The 21811-nt window shown below is 53.4% G+C and overlaps 2 protein-coding genes across 4 annotated transcripts in view; one reads left to right on the top strand and one right to left on the bottom strand.

Moving 5' to 3' along the window:
* The first annotated feature begins 5911 nt into the window (after window positions 1–5911).
* PIMREG (PICALM interacting mitotic regulator) lies at window positions 5912–13007 on the top strand. 2 transcript variants are annotated; one of them, XM_033184884.1, is made up of 6 exons: window positions 5912–5985; window positions 6558–6886; window positions 8968–9263; window positions 10813–10908; window positions 11530–11574; window positions 11860–13007. In XM_033184884.1, exons 2-5 carry the CDS (start codon window positions 6593–6595, stop codon window positions 11558–11560), a joined length of 717 nt encoding a protein of 238 aa, XP_033040775.1. In that variant the 5' UTR covers window positions 5912–5985; window positions 6558–6592; the 3' UTR covers window positions 11561–11574; window positions 11860–13007. The 2 variants fall into 2 exon arrangements, with proteins under 2 accessions (XP_033040775.1, XP_033040774.1); XM_033184883.1 differs by lacking the exon at window positions 11530–11574.
* Window positions 12758–21811, bottom strand: part of PITPNM3 (PITPNM family member 3) — a 107896-nt gene continuing 98842 nt past the window's right edge. The window contains exons 20-21 of one of the 2 annotated variants that reach the window (XM_033184881.1): window positions 19548–19676; window positions 12758–16980 (exon numbers count right to left, since the gene is read on the bottom strand). In XM_033184881.1, the coding sequence (XP_033040772.1) occupies window positions 16196–16980; window positions 19548–19676 (914 nt within the window). In that variant the 3' untranslated portion in view covers window positions 12758–16195. The remainder of the gene's footprint in view (window positions 16981–19547; window positions 19677–21811) is intronic. The other variant, XM_033184882.1, reaches the window with a different exon arrangement.

The following is a 21811-nucleotide window of genomic DNA, read 5'->3' as shown; positions in this document are numbered from 1 at the left end:
GCCCAGGCTGGAGTGCAATGGAGTGATCTTGACTCACTGCAACCTCTGCCTCCTGGGCTCAAGCGATTCTCCTGCCTCAGCCTCCTGAGTAGCGGGATTACAGGTGCCTCCCACGTTGCCAAGCTATTTTTTTTTTTTTTTTTTTTTTTTTTTTTTTTTTTTTAGTGGATACAGGGTTTCATCACGTTGGCCAGGCTGGTCTCAAACTCCTGACCTCAGGTGATCCACCCACCTTGGCCTCCCAAAGTGCTGGGATTACAGGTGTGAGCCACCACACCCAGGCTAAAGTCAGTTTTCAAACACCTATTGACAGCATTAAGTAAGGACTCACTGTATTCATGACACTAGATTTTATGTCTTAGGCAGTTTTCTATCAGTGATACAATTCACAATGAAAAAGATCCAATTGTGTCTCTTCTCACACTTCTTAAAACTCTCCCACTGTTTCCATTGCTTCCCTTTGTAGAGGGTCAAAGGGCACACACACATTGTAGAGACGTTTAAACAGTAAAATTGATAGATGTAGCCTGTGGTTGACTGGGGGAGGTGGGGGCGAGAAGAAAAGGGGATGTTGAAGCTGATGCCAGGGGTGTTGGTTTCCCTGCTGAGAAGAATGACGATCGCTCCTGGTCTGTGCCTGGGCTTGGGCACAGACTGATGCCCCAGAAACCCTTTGCCCGCTCCGCTGTCTTAGTTCATTCTCTGCGATTGTAACTGAACACCACGGAATGCATAATTTATTTTTTTTAAAAAAGACATTTGTTTAGCTCATGGTTGTGGAGGCTGGGAAATCCAAGAGCATGGTGTTGGCATCTGGTGAGGGCCTTCTTGCTACATCATAACATGGTGGAAGGCATCACATGGTGAGAGGACAAGAGCATGCACATCAGCTCAGGTCTCCATTCCTCTTCTTGTAAAGCCTCCAATCCTATCACAGGGTCCTACCTGATGATGTTATCTAATCCTGATAACCCTCAAAGGCCCCACCCATAAATATCATCAACATAGGAATTTGAGGATTCAGTTTCCAACAAATGAAATTTGGGGGACACATTAAAACTATAGCCGCTCCCAAACCAGTCTCATCATGGACTTCATTAAAATGCCACCCTAATAACCTACTGCCCTCTTAACATTCAGCAAAGAGTTGCCACCACCTTCAGGACAAATTTTAAGCTCCTTCTCTGACCTACAGACCCTGTCTCTTGCCACCCCATCCCCTACCCTCAGCCCCTGATCTCAGCCCTACCCTTTTTGCCCAGGCTTTCCCCAGTCCTAACACTTGGCAATGCTCCAGACTCCCAACCGTTGGCCCACTAGCTCCTCACTTCAAACACCACACATTCAGGGACGACTACCCTGACCTCCAGCTCCAGTCAATCTCCCCATCCCCCTTATACCCCCTGTCACTTCTCCCTAGCACTGCACATTCATGCTACTTTGCCCAATTGTAATTGTTTACAATTATGTGTTGAATGTCTATGTCTTCCATCAGATTGACAGTTTCAGGAGGTCAAGGAAACTAGTGGAATGTTTGCTCTTGGACAAAGAGCCCCTGGATAGCAGGGCTGGAGTTTCTCCTTTATCCCCCTCCCCAACAGAGGCAAGGGTGATGCTGGATTCCCTCCCCCTCCAAAAGCCTTCACTAGCAACAAGTGACTGGTTTCTCTTCCTTACCAAGAACAGAAGCCCCTGTACTGACCTCTGGACTAGGAGCCTGCTTCCCCTGAGTACAGCCTCCTTCCCTCCCTCCAGCCACCACTCCATGCAAGGCAGAAGGGAAAGGCTTCTCATTCAGAAGAAAATGTTTCTTCCTCCTTTACTTGTTGCCATGGAGACTGTTCTTCATTAACCTGACCTGCCAGTTACCATTCTGAGTGAGGGAAGAGGATGGAAAGCTCCAAGCAGGGAGGGTCTCTTTCTGCATGCATGCATGCATTGTGTCACTCCTGATACTTAACAAAGCTATGTAATCTGAGGGTAAGAATTCAGGCTTTGAAGTCAGTCACTGGATTTAAGCACCAGTTCTGACATTCCACACGATCTTGGACCAGATATTTCACCTGTCTGCATCTCACTTTTGTCATCTGTAATGGAAATAAAAATAGTACCTACTTCATAGAATTGCTTGAGGATTAAGAAAGAATAAAGAAAGTAAATGCACTTAGCAGAGCGTCTGACACACGGTGAGGGCTCAAAAAATATAAGCTATTATTACGGATGCCTGTGACATGGCAGGCACTGGGGAGGCAAACTGTGATAAGACACTCCAGTTTGAGAGACTTTGCTTGTTTCTAAGTATTTCCCCTTCATGGACTGTTTCCCATACTTTCATTACTTAGTTTTCATAGAAACAACTCTTTCTTTTCCCCCTTGGATTTCACTGGTAAAAGACATCAATTGAATTCCTTAATTACAGTAACAAATGCAACTGTTATAAACAGGTTTGAAAACAAGCATTTCTGACTGTTGATAAACAACTTCACTAGGTTGATAAACAGCATCACCTAGGTCAAGGGTGAGCATTGCCAGCATCCCAGAAGCAGACACTTGCCACCTGCAAGTGATAGTGTGTTCTCCCTCTCTCCTTACATTTTTATGATAAACACTTTTATTTTCCTTTGTAGTTTTGATACAGCTCTGATGACTGGAGGAACTCCAGGGTTCGAGACCAGCCTGGCCAACATGATGAAACCCTGTATCCACTAAAAAATGAGGGACAGGCAAACTAGAGCAATATTTTGCAAACCACAACCCATACCCCATTAGCGACTCTTATAAAATGAATATAGTGGGTTCAAACTTCAAACTTGAACCTTGAAGTTTGAATCCTTGGCCTTGGTGTATTCACTCTATTCTCAGTTTCCTCATCAAGTGTAGGTACAATGAAGGTGTCAGTCCATTTTCTGCTGCCATATCTGAATACCACAAAGTGCCTAATTTATAAAGAAAAGACATTTATTTAGCTCATGGTCTGGAGGATGGGAAGTTCAAGAGCATAGCACTGGCATCTGGTCGGCATCTGGTAAGGGCCTTCTTGCTGTGTTGTAACGTGGCAGAAGGCATCGCATGGTGAGAGGGCAAAATCGTGCTTGTCAGCTCAGGTCTCTCTTCCCCTTCTTTTACAGCCACCAGTACCATCATGGGGCCTACCTTGTTTGATTTTATCTAATGCTAATTACCTCTCAAAGGCCTCACCTCATCAAAATACTGGATGCTGGGAATGGTAGGTAGAAGGAAGGAATAGGAGAGATTTGTTAAAAGACACAAAGTTACAGCTAAATAGGAGAAATAAGCTTAGTACTGTATAGCACTGTGGGATGACTAGAGTCATCTAGTCCGGATGACTAGAGTGAACAATAATATATAGTTTCAAATAACTAGAAGGAAGATATTAACTGTTCCCAACTCAAAGAAATGATAATGTTTGAGATGATGAATATGCCAGTTACCCAGATCTGATCACACTGCATTATATGTATTAAAACATCACTATGTGCCCCATAAATGTTTAATTATTACTTGTCAATTTTTAAAAACCTTTTTAAAAAAATTACAAAGTAGCTCATACTTACAAAATAATATATGTACAGGTATGTTTATACACACACAAATATAAGCTGATATATATAAAATTACATACATATATGGTTTAAAGAATAATAAAGGCTAGGCAAGGTGGCTCATGCTTGTAATCACAGAACTCTGGGAGGTCAAGGCAGGAGGACTACTTGAGCCCAGGAGGTTGAGACTGCAGTGAGCCATGATTGTACCACTGCACCTCAGCCTGGACAACAGAGCAAGATCCTGTCTAAAAGGAAAAAAATAATAAAGAGGAAAGTAAACATCCATGTGGCCACCAGCCAGCCTACAAAATGGAACATTACCTTTGAAGTCCTTTGAGCCCTTTCCTCATTACATCCTCTTCTCCTGTCACCGTTCCAAAAAATGACTACCTATTTTATTTTGATGTTTACAATTCCTTTGCTTTCTGTAATAGCTTTGTCCACAAATGTGTGTGCATATTCCTAAACCATATTGTTTAGTTTTTTGTGTTTGAACTTACATGGTGTCATACTTTATGTTTGTCTGAATATTGCTTTTTTTTAAATCAGGCATTATATTTCCGACATTCACTTTAGTTACACCATCTGGTTACAATTCGCTTATTTTTCAGTACTGTATAATATTCTCTAATTTGAATAAAAACAATTTATATGTCTAAAAAATGCCACCGATAGCCAGGCATGGTGGCTCTTGCCTGTAATCCCAGCACTTTGGAAGGCTGAGGCTGGTGGATTGCCTAAGGTCAGGATTTCGAGACCAGCCTGGCCAACATAGTGAAATCCCATCTCTACTAAAAGTACAAAAAATTAGCAGGGCGTGGTGGCAGGCGCCTGTAATCCCAGCTACTAGGGAGGCTGAGGCAGGAGAATCGCTTGAACCCAGGAGGCGGAGGTTGCAGTGAGCCGAGATCACGCCGCTGCACTCCAGCCTGGGCTACAAGAGCGAAATTCCGTCTCAAAAACAAACAAAGAAATGCCACCGGCCGGGCGCAGTGGCTCAAGCCTGTAATCCCAGCACTTTGGGAGGCCGAGACGGGCGGATCACGAGGTCAGGAGATCGAGACCATCCTGGCGAACATGGTGAAACCTCGTCTCTACTAAAAAATACAAAAAACTAGCCGGGCAAGGTGGCGGGCGCCTGTAGTCCCAGCTACTCGGGAGGCTGAGGCGGGAGAATGGCGTAAACCCGGGAGGCGGAGCTTGCAGTGAGCTGAGATCCGGCCACTGCACTCCAGCCTGGGTGACAGAGCGAGACTCCGTCTGGAAAAAAAAAAAAAAAAAAAAAGAAATGCCACCGATATATGAATTTGGGCATTACATTTCCAACATGTGAAATTTGAGGGACACATTCACACCATAGCAGAGGGTCAAATAAGTTAATAAACTGCAACACCAGTACCTGTGCATACTAAGGACCATATACACGTTAATCAATATCGTCATCCTTTCGTTGGAAATCACTGAGGCCAAAGGAGTGGGTGAGACCACCCAGAAACGAAGAGGGCTGAAGACAGACTTTCAATAATTCATCATCTCAGGCTCTTGTGCGGGAGAGGTAACAAAGAAACCAGCCGGGGGAGTAGGCAGCACTGCTCTGAGGTCGCCGAAAGGAGAAGGATGAGCTTCTATAACGGCTGGTTGTGTTTGGATGCTGAGGAGAGGAGAGGCAGGCATTCCGCTGGAGAGGGGGGGGGGATGTGTGGGGCAAGGCGGGGACAGGGAGCTGGTGTAGGCGGGAGGAGGGCAGACGGGCACTCTGGTCTATCCCCGCTTCCAGGACGCATTTTCTAGTGGGGGCGAAGCATGGATGGCTAGTATGGGGAACTCAGGGAGGGACAGTGTCTTGTCACAGGAAGGGAGGGTCAGGAGGGAAATGTGAAAGAAAACGTCTCTGGGAACCCAGGGCTCCGCACTGCCCGCACTGCCAGCCCCTGGCTCCTTCGGACAAAACCACTGAGCAAGAAGGAAAAGCCAGACCCCTTGGCCGGATGGACGAGGTCCCTGCCCACTGCGGGGCCTGGGGCCTGAGCCAGGAGGCCTAGATCCCAGGACCTCCGCCTCCACCCCATGGGTCAGAGCAGCCTCAACCCTGTGCGCGCTCCAGGGAGGGGACCCGGCGTGCGATGCGCGGGGGCTGGGCGGGCAAGGGCGGTGGCGCGGGCGGGACGCTTAATACAAAGCCCGGAGCCACGAGGCTGGCGGCCGGGAGGGGGCCGGAGAGATGAATGGGGACTGCCGGGCCAAACCGAGCGCAGCATTTACAGCCGCGAGAGAGAAAGCCAATCGGATCCCTGGGGCGGGGACGGAACCAATCAGCTGTGAGGACCGGGCCGGGGGCGGAGCCGCGCAGAGTTTCAAACCGGCTGCGGTGGACGAGGAGCAGCTGTGTTCTGGGTGTGATCCGCGTTGGTGCTGTCCGGTGAGTGCGGGCGGAGCACAACAAATTTCGCTCTTGTTGCCCAGGCTGGGTGCAATGGCGCGATCTCGGCTCAAAACAATTTTTTTGTTCAGAGGGGAGGGCATCAGGTTCGGACACGCACGGCCTGTGGAGGCGTCTGGGTACTACAAGCGTCGGATCAAAATCGGGGCGTCTGGTGGGAAGGCTGGGATCTGCGTGGGGGCGCGTTTGGTCTGGGCGAGCTGGTGAAGGAGATGGTGATGGTGTCCTGGGCCCAGCGCTGAAGCTCGGCTACGTCGTGTCTTGACCCCGCCTCCACTCCTCGCCTGAGCCAGAGAGAGGAGGGAGGTTGGGATAAAAAGACAGCTGTTTTGGAAACTTGAAGTGCGGGACAGCAGAAATGCTGCTAACCCTAGACCCCTCTTCCAGAAAGCATCCTCCTTCCTGCACTCACACTTGCTAACTCGCCCGCTCCCCGCCCGCCCTCGCCACCCCGCTGCATCCCATCTCTTCCCGTGTCTAGGGTCTCTGTGGGGCCTGGGAATGGGGGTGGGGAATGCCTTGTTGACCTGCTTTTTTACCCTCCTCCCCAGGGTCTAGTGGACAGAGAAGACTCTTGGTCAGGCAAATGGCTTCTCGGTGGCAGAGCATGGGGACCTCTGTGCGCCGGAGATCTCTCCGGCACCAGGAGCAGCTGGAGGACAGCAAGGAGCTGCAGCCTGGGGCCAGCCATCAGGAGACCTCTGCAGGGCCCCTGGGGTCTCTGTGCAGACAGTTCCAAAGGAGGCTGCCCCTGAGAGCCGTCAACCTCAACCTCTGCGCAGGCCCCTCCTGGAAGCGCCTGGAAACCCCAGAGCCAGGTCAGCAGGGCCTCCAGGCTGCAGCTCGCTCAGCTAAGAGCGCTTTGGGTGCCATGTCCCAGGTAATACTGACAATACTAATCAGCTTTTTTATGGAATGTTTCCTTGGTGCCAGACAGTTCCTGCCCTCAAAGAGCCTCAAGAATGTAGACTCCAAGAAGACAGGGACTTTGGTTAGTTCACTGCTGTTTCCCCAGCACCCCAAATAGTTCCTGGCACATATAGGCACTCAACAAATACTTGAATGAGTTAATGAAAACATATCTTGGAGGAAACAGATGCTCACAACACCAGGTGATAAGAGCTGTACATGATAGGAAATTGCAAGCAAGTGGCCAATAGTGAGGGCTCACCAAACACAAACTTAGCTGGTGAAGGCTTCCCAGAGGAGGTGATGCCAGAGTTCACCCAGGGAAGCAAAGGTCAAGGGTATTTAGGGTAGGAGAAATAGTGCAGGTTCAGAGCCCCTCAGGTCCAGGCCTAGAGCTGAGGGAAAGCAAGGTGTACTGCCAACTCAGCCGTGTACCCCTGAGGACAGCCAGAATTGTAGTCTGGGTATGAGCAGAGAACAGAGAGCAAGGTAGAGCAGGGAGAAAGGACATGAAGGAGCTTAGACTCTCCCAGGAATGATCAGGAGTCTGGAGGATTCTAAACAGTGGAAAGTCTGGTCTAATTAGCATATTAGAATTTGACCTTTATCTACGCGATGGAGAAGGGAATAGAAGCAGAGATGCTCCCGATGGAGACTAAGGATCTGGACTTGTAGGGGATAAACTTCAGGAGCTGCTGAGAAGGTCAGTTAGAGGGCATTTGCTGTCAAATGAGAAGTGCTGGCAGCAAGACGTCCTTATATTGGATGTAAGTGTCTATGGGCCCTTCAAGGGATGCATCTTTAAACCCAGAGCTGGAGGTGTAGACGTGTCACTTAGAAAGGACAGAAGCCATTAGGATGAACGGACCTCCAGAGAGAGGACTGGGGGCTGCAGAGGTTTCTCCTCGGTGTCTCATTGGGAATTCTGAAGACGAGAGAATTCTCCGGAAAGAGGCTGGCTCTTTCTGGACCCTCTGCAGAGAGTTCCCTGAGCCAAACGTTAGTCCTTATTTGGAAGAACTTTTTGATTGTTTTCACCACCCTCAGGGATGACAGAAATGAAATGAATTTGTCCAAGGTCACATAACTCATCAGATTTAACCTGGGCTTTGCTCCAACCCCTGGACTCTGGCTTGCCAAGGCAAAGACAGTCAAGCCGATGAAGAGGAGCCTTCACAGCCATCACCCGGCTGGTGTGAAAGGCCCAAGAGTTGGGGCTTGGTCCTATGTGCAACAAGAAGCCATAGAAGGGTTTTGAGCAGTTGAGTGTCACAGTCAGAACTGCCCTTTAGAAGGATCACTATGGACCACTGTGGAGGCTGGATAGAGTGAGTGACACCCGAGGCAGGAAGACAGGTGCTCTCCTGGTGTGCAGGGGGTGCTGGGCGGGGGAGCCTCCTCTTCTCTGGACCTTCTCCTTCAGTCCTGGGGTCAATCTGTGTCTGGAAAGAGAGTTTGGACTTAGACAAACAGGCTTCAGGCACCAGGGGGTCCTCCTGCTGCTGACTGCTGCTGTCATATTCAGGAGCTCTGAACTGGGTCCCTGCCGTGGACTCATTCCACGAGCAGTCAGTCACATCCTTCACCCTGGAGACTAAAATAGCCTGTATTTACAGGACACTTGGTGGGTCTAGGGATCGCTGGTATGGTCTGGAGACCAGGGTAGTTCACCCTTGGGCTTTTTGTTGTTGCTTGTTTGTTTTTCTGAGACAGGGTCTCACTCAGTCGCCCAGGCTGGAGTGCAGTGACACAATCTCGGCTCACTACAACCTCTACCTCCCGGGTTCAAGCGATTCTCATGCCTCAGTCACCCAAGTAGCTGGGACTACAGGCACCCACCACTGCGCCCGGCAAATTTTTTTTTTTTTAATTTTTTTTTTATTTTTAGTAGAGATGGGGTTTTACCATGTTGGCCAGGCTGGTCTTGAACTCCTTACCTCAGGTGATCCACCTGCCTGGCCTCCCAAAGTACTGGGATTATAGGCGTGAGCCACTGTGCCCGGCCTCACTTTTGATTTTGTCTGTGCTAACCTTTCCATTTGCCTGTTCCAGAGAATCCAGGAGTCCTGCCAAAGTGGCACCAAGTGGCTGGTGGAAACGCACGTGAAGGCCAGGAGGCGGAAGAGAGGCGCACAGAAGGGCAGTGGATCCCCAACTCACAGCCTAAGCCAGAAGAGCACTCGGCTGTCTGGAGCCGCCCCTGCCGACTCTGCCACAGACCCCTGGGAGAAGGAGCATCACCACCTCTCGGCCCGAATGGGCTCACGTGCCCACCCATTACGGCGGTCAAGGCGGGAGGCTGCCTTCCGGAGCCCCTACTCCTCAACAGAGCCCCTCTGCTCTCCCAGGCAAGTGGGACAGTGCCTCACCCCGGGATTGGTGACCTTTTAGCCTGGGCACAGTCCCTGCTCTCCGACCTCCCAGACCCAGTTGGGCCCCAGGGGCTTCTTGGCACCTGTGACTTCCTGGAGCCAGGGGTACCCTGAGCAGTGTCATATCATGACATAATTATTCTTACTGTTAAATGTGTGTCCTGCTTTAGCAGATATCCAGTGCGTGTATTTGTTCATTAGAAAGTGAGAAAACTGGCCGGGCGTGGTAGCTCACACCTATAATCCCAGCACTTCGGGAGGCTGAGACGGGTGGATCACCTGAGGTCAGGAGTTGGAGACCAGCCTGGCCAACATGGTGAAACCTCATCTCTACTAAAAATACAAAGTTGGCTGGGCGTGGTGGTGCAAGCCTCTAATCCCAGCTCCTTGGGAGGTTGAGGCAGGAGACTTGCTTGAACTCAGGGGGTGGAGGTTGCAGTGAGTCGAGATCGCACCACTGCACTGCATTCCAGCCTGGGTGACAGAGTGAGACTCTGTCTCAAAAAAAAAAAAAAAAGAAGAAGAAGAAGAAGAGAAAATAAAACAACAACTAGATTCCTAAGGATTGTATGTCAACTTTCCAGCTGAGTTCTAGGGGGAAATGGAGTGTGTTAGTTAAGGCTGTATAGTAGCTTTGGGCTATTGAATTTTTTCCCCAAATTTCTTTGAGGGCTAGCATCTTTCTTTAGTCTCATAGGAACCTTGAGCTGTAATTAAGGCAGGCTCTGTTTGTCCCATTGGACAGGTAAGGAAATGGAGGTCCGGAGGCTTTTGGTGATTAGCACGAGGGCCATCCCATAGGAAACAGAGGAGTAAAGGCTGGGGTCAGACCATCTGGATATTCTGCCCCACCGATCAAGCTGGCCTGCCCTGCAGAATCTTCTAGTTCTCAGACAGGCCCAGCAAGTGGCCTGGCTCAGGGGAGAGGGTGAAACTCATCCCAGTCCACAGTCCCTGGCAGCTTCCTATTCCCATCTCGGGGCTCTCAGGGAAGGCTGCCTAGCCACTGCCCGTGTCGTGGCAGGTGGTCACCAGGATGCATATAAGTGACCAGGTGGCTCTTTGCAAACCTGGAAGCTAAAATAAGGCTTGTGTACACTTCAAAAATACTCTCCACATCTGTGTTCTGACCTGGTTCCGCCCCCAGAGCTAGCAGAGGACCTGAGAAAATCCTTCAGGACCTTAGTTTCTCTGTAAAGGAAGAGCTGAGCTGAGCTCTGACACAATCCCACTCACCCAAGCCTCCTAGTGAGCCCACAAGCAAGTTTTGAAGCCACCTGGAGGGCTGAGGCTCCGTTTCCAAGTGGGGACGCTGCAAAATCACTTGCCCATGACCTCGGCCTCCCGGATCTTGATCTTCTTTCTGTTTGTCGCTCTGAGGTCACTTCCTGGAGTGAGGGTCTGGAGTGAAGCCCAGCCCGCCAGGGTCATCTGGGCCCACAGACCAGATCCCGGCACTGGGTTGCAAGGGGCTCCTGCCAGGAGTTTCCAACTAGTCACTGCTGTGGCTTCTCCTTTCGTTCAGCGAGTCTGACAGTGACCCAGAGCCTGTGGGGGCAGGAATCCAGCATCTCCAGAAGCTGTCCCAAGAGCTAGAGGAAGCCATTATGGCGGAAGAGAGGTGAGTTGGCTTCCCATACTTCAAAGTGAAGTGGCCGGGAGGGCCCCTCCGGCCATCTTCGTAGGCAGGCGCTGATTCTGCACTGACCTGCTGTGTGACCCTGGCCAGTCTTTGCCCCTCTCTGGGCCTCAGTCTCCCTCATCTCAAACATGAGAAGGGACAAAAACCTGGACTGGGTTGATGGTAAAGGATGCAGCCTGAATGTGTGTGGTCTTCTGGGCCTTGGGCCCCCACGTCTGTCCATCATTTGGAACCTCACATATGGCTGGTTCCTGAAAAACCTGCCCTTCCTCCAGAACTCTCCGTGGCTCCTTTGTGCCCTGCCTGCCTATGGAATAGGGAAAAGCAACCTGACTGCTATGGAGCTCCTGGTCTCTCTGCTCATGGCCCCATCCTAGGGGCAGGGCCTCGGTTGTGGATCTCCCCTAACTTGGGGCTATTTCTCCATTCCACTTGTATAATGGCCATGATGGGCGCTAAGGCTGAGCCCTGCCAGCTCTATGTGTTGGGGGGCCATATTCCTACCATGTTTCTGGGTCTGATCTTGTCTAGCTCAGGCTGGGAGGGGCCCTCTCAGAGCCCACCACATCCAGTGGCATCAATCCCTCCCCTTCTCTCTAGTGGTGACATCGTCTCTCTCATTCATGACTGAGGAAGTGCCTGCAGGTAATGCCCACCTCCCAAGCGTCTTTCTCACTGTCCTTCTCCTCCACCTCATGCATGAGCAAGTTAAAGAAAACCCACAGAGCTGATGGGTACAGCAGAGTAGGTAGGACCGGCTTGCTCCTTGGAGCCAGAGCTGCTAACCTCACGGACCCCATCATTAACAGCATGCTGGGGGCCCCGAGTAGCTACAGCCACCTTCCAGCAGCCCCCACCCCGCAGTCAGCAGAGAAAGGTATCCCTACTTCTCCGACCTTGAGCACAGTGACAAAGGCAGCTGTCTTGCAGGAAACAAGCCCTATCTGACCGCCAAGTCTTCGTACTCAAGGATGTCTATGCTTCCCCGTGAGCTTCCCGGAGGAAACCCCCAGGAGTTGTCAGTACCCCCAGGCCACTGCTAACAAGCACCTAACAAGGGGCCCAGAGCCCCCTGCTCCGGCCACATCTGGACTCATCAGTGACTGCCTGCCATAGCCTGAGAGTGTCTTGGGGAGACCTTGCAGAAGGGGAGAATTGTTCCTTCTGCTTTCCCAGGGACTCTTGAGCGTAGAAACTCATCGTACACTTGCCCTTGAGCCTTCTACTTGCCTCAACTATACCGTGAAGTGCTAGCCTCAGATGTTTGAGAGCTCTTAGCTGTGTACCCAGGTGCCTGATTTTTGGGGAGTCATCCGCAGAGTCACTCACCCACCGTGTTTCTGGTGCCAAGGCTCTTGGGGGCCCCACTGTCATCCCTGCTTTCCCTACCAGGGACTCGGAGGAAGGCATAGGAGCTATTTCCAGGCTTACGACCCTGGGCTCACGGGTACCTATTTATATGCTCAATGCGGAGTACTGTGGGTGTGCCGGGAGGGGGTAGCCCTGTTCAAAAGCAATTTCTGCCGTTTGTAAATTATTTAAGAAACCTGCTTTGTCATTGTATAAGAAACCAGCGTGTGACTTTCCTAGATAACACTGCTTTCTCATAATAAAGACTGCTGGCATTTGACATTTGTTCCATTTCACCAGCCACCTCCAACCTTCCCCGCCCTCCCACACCACTCTGGGCCATAGATCTGTCATTTGTGGTCTGGAGTCCGGCCCTCATCCACCTCTGCTCTGAGCCAGTCTGCCCCCAAAACCCATCCCAGGGAGAACATGTATAAAGGGAAAGGCTTCTCGGCTTAATTCAGACGCAAACACACCGTAAAGGCAAATAAGGTTTTTATTTAAGTGACAACATTTGAGAGCTAAAAACCAGCTCACATCAAAATCAAGACCAGTTGTAAAAATCTTTTAACTCCATAATGCTGTTTTTGTCTTGTTAGAAATCTGATATCTTACATTAGCGTTTCTAACGGGTTTTGTACAAGGCAGCCGTAAGGAATATAATAAACCTTTTTCACCACAGAACCGTCTGTCACAGATAATACTGAAAGTTACACACTTGGGAACAGTCAGACCACAGACAGGATCAGACGGGCTGCCACCGCCAAGTAAACAAATAGAAAAGGCCAGCGGGGTCCGAGGGCGGGGGTCCCTGTGCACGAGTCACCTCCTCTGGCCTGCCCCTCCTTGGGTCACCTGTTTCTCCTTTGCCCTAAAGAGGGTGGAGTCAAATTCGGATTTTCCTCCCAACTGCCTGTTAGTTTCTCAACAAGGAGAGCAGAGCCCAGATCAGGCCTCAGTGCTTGGACTTAACCCTAACTATTTTTAAGAAGGTTCCCCCATGCCCGGAAGGAAAGGAAGGAGGGAATGTTACAATAGGTTTCCAGGGCACTTGGCACCCAAACCCCCCCGAGATGGGATTCGGTGGGAAAGGTGGTAGTTTAAGGCGGGGTCAGGGCACCCCTCCCGGGGCTGCACCTGGGCTGGGGGGGGAGTGTGAGGATGCAGGGGGCCCACGTGCCTCATGAAAGACTCCAGGACACAGGAATGGGTCCCAAAGGGGTAAAAATACAGTTTAAGAACCGTGAACTCCAGCCTCGTCTCTTCCAGAGAGCCCACCGCCGGAAAACTGGAATACTGGGATTCAAACACATTTGTTTGCTGTAGCCCAGCACCCAGACAAGAGGACCATTCATTCCAATGCATGAAAGGAGTCTGTTTTTTTAAAAAGGAAATATTTTACGGAGCTCAAGGGAGCCGTTGAACTCTTTAGGAAAAAACCCCACGATGCTGGAAGAGCAGGTCCTGGGCTAAGGACGCACCCTGAACCCTAACAGGGCAAATGATACAGGAGGGTGGCAGGCAGGCCCTCGGTCACGACAGCCGCCGGATTGGGAAGAACAAACATGCCACGCAAGAAACAAGGAGCTTTGGTCAGGCGGGAAGATCTGTTTCCAGCTGCTGCAGAGCAGGCATACCAGAAGCTAGAAGGACTCTCTAGAAAACAGCTGGATTGGGGGGGTCACACAACTACTCAAGGAGACGCAGCGGCACCCGCTCCCGAGAACAACACAACTTGGTTCTTTCTCCAACTTAACTGGACGGACAAAACTGAAGAAACCACTAGTACAGAAAGTGCATATGCATTACACAGTTGCCGTGAAAGCAGTACTGAAACATACGTTGTCTCGCCACTAAACAGAACCACATCTACACATATTCACACACACCAACTACAGCTTCAGTTGTTGTGTTCACAGTCTCTCACTGTACACCATCAGCATCTCCTGTGTGCATCGTCAGCCAAAGCCCCGATCTTCCTACCTGCTTGCTGCCTGGACCCAGAGCTGCTTCCAAAAGCCCTCCTGCTGGGTCCTGTGTCCGAGCTCTGACCCCAGAGCCACAGAACCTTGGTCACACTGACTTCAAATTCCCCAGGGATCCTGGCTCATGTACTCTCTCTCTCTCTGTCTTCCTCTCTCTCTTTCTCTTTCTCTGTCTTCCTCTCTGTCTTCTTTTCTCTTTCTCTCTCTCTGTCTTCCTCTCTCTCTCTGCCTTCCTTTCTCTGTCTTCCTTTCCCTCTCTCTCTCTTTCTCTCTCCCTCTCTTGCCTAGCCTGGGGTTCTCAGGGAAGAGGGAATCTAACTGGGAGAAAAGTACCTCATACTAATTATTTTATCATTTCTGCTTAATCAGTGCCTTCTGCAAAAAGGAAATGGTAGAGTTTTCAAGAATCAGACTACATCTGCCCAAGTTTAAATCAGGATATTTTTGGGAAGGATTAGGGTTGAGGTGGTTATGCCATATGAGCTGGTGCCTTTGGAAAGCCAAGAACTGTGAAATGTTAACGGGGGGATGGGCACCTGTGAACCGCCAGGAGACAGGACCATAGAGGAGGCTGAGGCTGAGGCTGAGCCTGATCCGCACTCCTCCCCATAGACTCGCCAGCAGCCCTGGGCTTGAGTGCAGGATGCGGCACTGGAAGTAGAGCAGAAGAGCTGGCAGACTGAAGACACATTTCTAGGGGAGAGAGCAGGGATGGGGGCTATGAGCCCAGACCCCTCCAGCCCCAGAAGGGCACCCAATTTGCCAGGCAATTCACAATGGTGGTGTCAGCCGCCCCCGTCAGCAGCGTCATGGGCTGCATGGGAGCCGCGAGAGGTAGACATTGAGCAGAAGCGACACTGAGCTGGCACAGGTGCCTGCTGTGTATACAGACGTCTGGGCCCTGGGGCAGCCTGGCTGAAACTGCTGGGACCGGCCTCAGTGGCAGCCCATGGGGGCTCAGCAGCCACCTGGGCAGCCCCACACAGCAGGTGTGGGCCTGGGCCAGGGAGTCGGGGTTTTCCAGGATGCAGGAAACCAGTGCCCAGGCCAAGGTTCAGCAGCAGGAGGGCCTGAGCAGGCTTTAGGGGCCCCAGAAGGGCCAAGTCCTGCCAACCTCAGGGCACTACCCAGGAGGAGGTTATGGGCACAAACTGAGCAGCAGGGGAAAGGGAAGAGAATACAACAGTTAGAGCCAAACTTCCAGGAACCCCTAGAACCCTGGAATCTCAGCTCTATGCCTCCAGGAGCCAAAAAAGACAAAAGGGTCCTGGCAGAGCCGGGGTTATGGGGAGCCAGATCAGTAACCTTTTGGCAGGAGATGGAGGTGGGCTGTCCCTGGGACACCCGGTTTGAGCATCAGTGCAAGGCAAACCAGCTGCGCCTCTCGGTGGAGCAGGGATCCCTTCCCAGCCCACCCAGAGAGGCTCCTTTAAGAGCCCCTCCTTTCCAGCCCACCCAGACCCCCTCTCGCAGGCTGTGTGGAAGGTATCGGTCACAGGACACGCGGAGGGACCGTTAGGCCTGAAAAGCCTCAATGGGCCAAACTGCAGGACATCTTGCGAGTGAAAGACTCACACCAATCGCAGCTAGGAGGACTTCTCCAATAACAGAAGGAAGAGGGAGCCCAGAGAGGGCAAGTAACCAGTTTAGGGGCTCACAGCCAGCCCGGCTGAGCCAGAGCCCAAGGCTGCAGCCTCCCAAGGGAGGGCATGAGGCAGGGCTCCGGGAAGAGGAACCCCTGGCCTCCAGGGCCACAGGGAAATGGTGAGGACACTGAGGACAAGGGGGGGTTGGGGACAATGGACAGCTGCAGGACAGACCGTCAGCACCAGACCCCACCCCCCGAGGGCTGCGGACAGAGACAGGGGATGTGCTCTCACGCCCAGCAAGTGGCCATCTTGCCGTAAGAGCGCCAACCCCAAAACGGTGATTCAGGACCACAGGGAGGGCGGGCACAAATGCCACTCACGCCTCCACAAGACAGTCCAGAGGCTGTGCCTGCCAGCGGCGTTTGCTCCCGAGGCTGGGGCTGCCCTCTTGAGGGCCTGCCTAGCTCGCTGGGAAGCCTGGGGAGGAAGGAGGGTGGTCGACTTTGCCCAAACGCTCCAGCTCCGGACAAGCCTGCCCCCAGGATGACACAAACATGAACCCTGACTTGGGCTTGCAGTCGCAGGCACGTGGGAGGCAGCAGCGGCTGCACCGAGACCCCCGGATCTCACCTTGTCGCAGCTCAGGGAGCCCCCCCGCCGGGGTCGGGCAGGATCCCTCCCCGCTCTGGTGGGACACTGCTGGACAGACACGGGAGGGAAAAAGCAGGAAAACGCCTGTGTCCGGGAGAGGGCAGCCCCCTCCCGTCCCTGCAGGCAGCCTGATTGGGCCCCCCACCCCTGCTCTGAGCACAGCCCACCCCTCAGGGCACCGACTCGAACTTGGGGGGCCCACGTGCCCAGCTGAGCGCGGGCAGCGGCCGCTCGTGGTCCTTGTCGGACTCGGGCTGGCTCTGGGCCCGCTCGGGCTTGGGGTTGACGGCGGGCGGGTCCGGCTGCTGCACGGACATGGTTCTGCGCAGGTGGTTGCGCTTCCGCAGGAACTCCGGCTGCGCGTGCAGCCCGAAGCTGCCCTTGCGCAGGATCATGCGCGAGTTGTTCTTCTTTGGGCGTGAGCGGTGGCTGGCCTCCAGCGCAGCCAGGTGTGCAGCGTAGCCCTCGCTCAGGAACTGCGGAGGGCAGGGCAGGGCAGGGCAGGGGAAGAGGGGAGGGGAGGGGGAAGAGAAGAAGGGAGGGGGAAGAGGGGAGGGGAGGGGGAAGAGGGAAGGGGAAAGGAGGGGGAAGGGGGGGAAGAGGGGAGGGAGGGAAGGGGGAAGGTGGAAGAGGGAAGGGGTGGGGAAAGGGAAAGGAGGGGGAAGAGGAGGGGGAAGAGGGGAGGAGAGAAGAGGTGAGGGGAGGGAAGGGAAGAGGAGGGGAGGAGAAGGAGGGGGAAGAGGGGAGCAGAGGGGGAAGAGGGGAGCGGAGGGGGAAGAGAGGAGCGGAGGGGGAAGAGGGAAGGGAGAGGAGGGGGGGAAAGGGGAGGGGAGGGGGAAGAGTGGAGAGGAGGGGGAAGGGGGAGGGAGAGGAGAGGAAGAGGGGAGGGGAGAAGAGGTGAGGGGAGGAAAGGGGAGGGGAGGGGAGGAGAAGGAGGGGAGGGGGAAGTGGGGAGGAGGAAAAGGGGAAGGGAGAGGAAGGGGAAAGGGGGGGGGGAGGGAGGAAGAGGGGAGGGGAGGGAGGAGAAGGAGGGGAGGGGGAAGTGGGGAGGAGGAAAAGGGGAAGGGAGAGGAAGGGGAAAGGGGGGGAGGAGGAAGAGGGGAGGGGAGGGAGGGGAGGGAGGGGAGGGAGGGGAGGGAGAGAGAGGGGAGGGGAGATAAGGGGAGGGGAGAAGAGGTGAGAGGAGGGGAGGAGAAGGAGGGGAGGGAGAGGAGGGGAGGGGGAAGAAGGGAGGGAGAAGAAGGGAGGGGAGAGGAGGGGACAGGCGTCAGGTGGAGGGGCGGGGCAGGTCCCTGATCCTGATCCTGTCCCCATCATTTCCCAGGAACACTGGATGGAGGCACCTCCAGCTTCTCCGAGGAAGCCCGGGGAAGCCGGGAGCTCTTTAGTGTTCCAGAGTCCCCATCCCGCTTTGGACAACCATGCATCTCTACCTGTACCCATGGGTCACACCAGAGTTCTCTGGATTTTCATTCCTGTTTTATTTTAATTTATTTATTTATTTATTTATTTGAGACAGGGTCTCACTGTGTTGCCCAGGCTAGAGTGCAGTAGCCCAGTCTCAGCTCACTGCAGTCTCAACCTCGCCAGCTCAAGCAATCCTCCAGCCTCAGCCTCCCAAGTGACTGGGACCACGGGTACATGCCACCACGCCCAGCTCATTTTTAAAATTTTTTGTAGAAACAGCATCTTGCCGTGTTGCCAGGGCTGGCCTTGAACCCTGGGCTCAAGCAATCCTGCGTATCAAAGCACTGGGATTACAGGCATGAGCCAGGGCACTTGGCCTATGGGTTTTTGAGGGTGGGGGAGCACCCATCCTTGTCACTTGGCTCACTAGAATCCTGCAACGTCCCTCCCATCATGCGGCCTCTCCATGCCTCTTGTCATTTTTCTGAGCCCCGTGGCTGCCCTCCTTGCCAGTCCTTTCAGCTGTGCCCAGAACCTTGCTACTCCATATGTGGTCCATGGACTCTGGCAGCATCAACACCACCTGGCCCCTTGTTAGGCAGAACCTCAGGCCCTCTCCCCGCCCCTAGGCCTATGGAATCAGAATATGCATGTCAACGAGATCTCCAGGTGATGCCTGTGCACTTCAGAGTTTGAGAAGCGGGTCCTGAGTTCCCAACTCGGAAATACCACCATCTCCTGACCCTCTACCCGCGCGTCACTCTTAGGCACTGCACACTTGATATGCCCCAGAGGGAGGTCACCTCCTTCCCTTCCACCTGCTGTGCAATTCCAGTAGTGGCACCTCCTACGTGGTCACCCAAGCCACAGACCAAGGCACTGTCCTCCGCCTTCCCTTTCTCTCATCCTGCACATCCGTCTGGGCATTACCAAACCCAATCCATTTCCTACCAAAAAATGCCTCTCAGACCCTCCACTTTCTCTTCAGCTCCCTCTCGGTTTTTCTTTCCTTCCTCTGAACCACCTTCCACCTGCAGCCTGAGGGAGCTTCCTGAATCACATACCTGCTCATCCCACTCTCGCAGACTCCCCACATGGGCCATTGTGGCTGCACTAACCATTCCAGCCCCCTCTCTCCCCTCCCGGCTCATGTCCCACGCAGCCAAGCTGAGTCACTGGCAGTTCCCAGAATATACATGTTCTTTGTCACCTCTTGACCTTGGCTTTTGCTGCTGCCTCTGCCACAAATACTCTTCTCAGTCTCAGGCCCTTCCTGGACCATTCCTTCAAATTCCAGAAACCCAACCTTGCCCTGGAGTCTGGGTCCCTCTCCAGGGCCCTGCAATTCCCCGTGTCCCCCATCATACATCATGGCACTTGCTACACTCCACTGTCACCAAATGCACATGTGCCATCTCCCCACTACACTGAAGTTCATTGCATCCGACTCCACTTGGGATTCTCTCCCTGCACCCAACACAGGCCCTGGCCCAAGGCAGGCACCCCGAAGTGTTTGTTGAATAAATGAATGAGCCAATGTGGGAATGAACAAATGAACGAATGAAGTACCCACTCTGTCCATCCCTTTCCCCGACCTCCCTCACAACTCCCCGCCTCCAGCCCCGCCTCCACCCACCTGGCACTGGGTTTGGTACTTTTTGGTGGACCTGCCCACGATGAAGATCTGGGAGGCAGGCAGGCCCAGCACGCTGTACACAGAGATGTCCTTTGTGGAGCCGTAGGCCGCACTGATTTTGATGAAGCACTGAAACACAAGGCAAGCACGGAGGGAGAGTGAGGCCAGCCTACCCCCTGGAAAGCCTCCCCAGGTCAACCCCAGGGAGCCCCCGCTTGGGGACCCTCTATGGGCACTCTGGTAGACTCCAAGCCATGGGGCCACCCTGTGTCAGGAATGAACCCCCAGAGTGGCTGCCCCTCCCTCCACCCCAGGCCCATCCCAGGACTCTGCCCGGTAAACAGTCATGACCACACCATTTACCGGCCCTGCCTCCAGCAGCACGCTCAGGTTAAGTAATGATGAAGCCAAACGTTCTTTGTGGATAAGGAAATTGAGTTCCAGGTTTCTGGCTCACAGGGCCAAGACTGGAGGCCAGTTCTGCCTGGCTTCTGATCCTGTACCATCCACACCACTCCACGCTACAGCTTGCCGTGTGCCCGCTGCCTCTCGCTGGCTGGTGTAATGACTGCCCACCGCCCCGCCCCCCAGAATCCCCAATTCAATTCAGAGAACTGCACAAGGTCTGCCTTGCTCCGGGGCACTTCCAGACCATCACCCTTTCCTCCTCTCCCGGGAATAAACCGGATCAACCTGTGAGGTGCTCGCCACCCAGCTGCCTGCCCCTCACTGTGTGCCTCCTGTCCCTGTCATCCTCTTTTTCTCCCACTCATGCTCCTCTAAAGCCACTGGAGACTTTGGTCCTGGGTCACAGCTTTCCTTCCTCCCAATCCCCACCATCGCTGGAATGAGCCACAGTCAGAGTGACGTGAGGGATCTACCACCTGCCACCCCGCCTCGCAACTTTGCACCTTCTTTCACGTCAGTGGCCGTCACTTCTGGGACCGAACTCAGGACCTGCCCCTCTAACTGTGAGCTTCCACAAGTCCGCTGCGCCCAGGGTTTCTGCCCCGTCCCTGCCACTTCTCCGCCAGCCCCCACCTGGCTGCTCTCAGCCTCACCGACACTTGTGCTTTCTGCACCAGCCCTGCTGCCTCACCCCTTCCTCATCCTGCCTGAGTGACCCGCAGCATCCCTGTGTCCTCTGCCTCCACCGAAGATTCTCTCACCTCTTCATCCTCCTCCCACACCCGCCCAGCCAAATCTCAGCCCTGGACATTTTCCACTATCCACCTTGTGTATTTGTATACGCTGCCCACTAAGAGCTGCTAAAGAAACACTGAGCCACGCAGCTCTCACCCTCCATCTTCTTCCTGTCTTTCCCTGAGCCCTACCCCGTCCTGCAGGTGGCTGCCTTCCATGCTGGACCAAGGAGAGGGCTTCCTCAGCCCGCTGCCCCTCACCTCAGTGGTTGGTGTATTCCCAGCTGGCTCAGAGGGTGGAGCAGCCCCTCTGCGTCTGGCCCTTCCACCTTCTCATTCACCTGAGATCACTCCTATAACCTGGATCCTCTAGCTCTGGGGACCCTGCCTGCCTGCCTCATGACCTTCCCAGCTGACACCCACCTTCTCTGCTCCTCTCCCAACTACTTTTGCCCCCTTATCCTTCCAAATTGTCTTTTCCTCACAAGGTCATCTGGTGGCCAATCTCTGTCTAGTGGACAGTTCTCAGCATCCCACACCCTTGGCAAGAGGGGCACTATCTCCTTGAACCCCTCTCCTCCCGATAACTGTAGCCTCTCTCTCCTGGCCCTCCTCCCCCTCACTCTCCTCCTGGTTCCTCAGCCGCTCCTTGTGCTGCTCTCAGGGGCCCAGCACAGCCTCTTCTCCTGCCTTGCCTCCCCTCTTGTGGCTCCGCTGATCCGTCCTCTGCGTCTGCTTCCCAGTCTCCACCTGCAGCCCAGACCTACCCTAAGCCATATCAGGTCCCATGGCCGTATCAGCCTTGACGTGTCCACAGCTGAGCTCATCTCCCTCCAGCCTGGTCCTCCTCTCGTGTCCCCTCTCATTCACTCACTCATTCATTGATTAATTCTACCAACATTTATTGAGTCCCTACCACACAGCATCATCATCCCCAATCCAGAAGCTGTATTGGTGAGCAGAACGGACAGGCTCTGCCTCCATGGAGACCTTGGTCAGGTGTGTAGCACCTGGATCCCTCCTGGTCACCCAGCACGGGCATCTTAGAACTCCTCACTCTCTGCGTCCAGCCATCCCTGAGTCCTGACTATTCCACCTCCTAATCCTGTCCATGCTTTTCTC

The sequence above is a fragment of the Trachypithecus francoisi genome, unplaced genomic scaffold (assembly GCF_009764315.1).
Source record: "Trachypithecus francoisi isolate TF-2019V2 unplaced genomic scaffold, Tfra_2.0 Lachesis_group20, whole genome shotgun sequence".
In the NCBI taxonomy this organism is placed as follows: domain Eukaryota; kingdom Metazoa; phylum Chordata; class Mammalia; order Primates; family Cercopithecidae; genus Trachypithecus; species Trachypithecus francoisi.
Note: the sequence above shows the minus strand (reverse complement) of the source record. Positions and strands in the feature narration are given on the sequence as shown.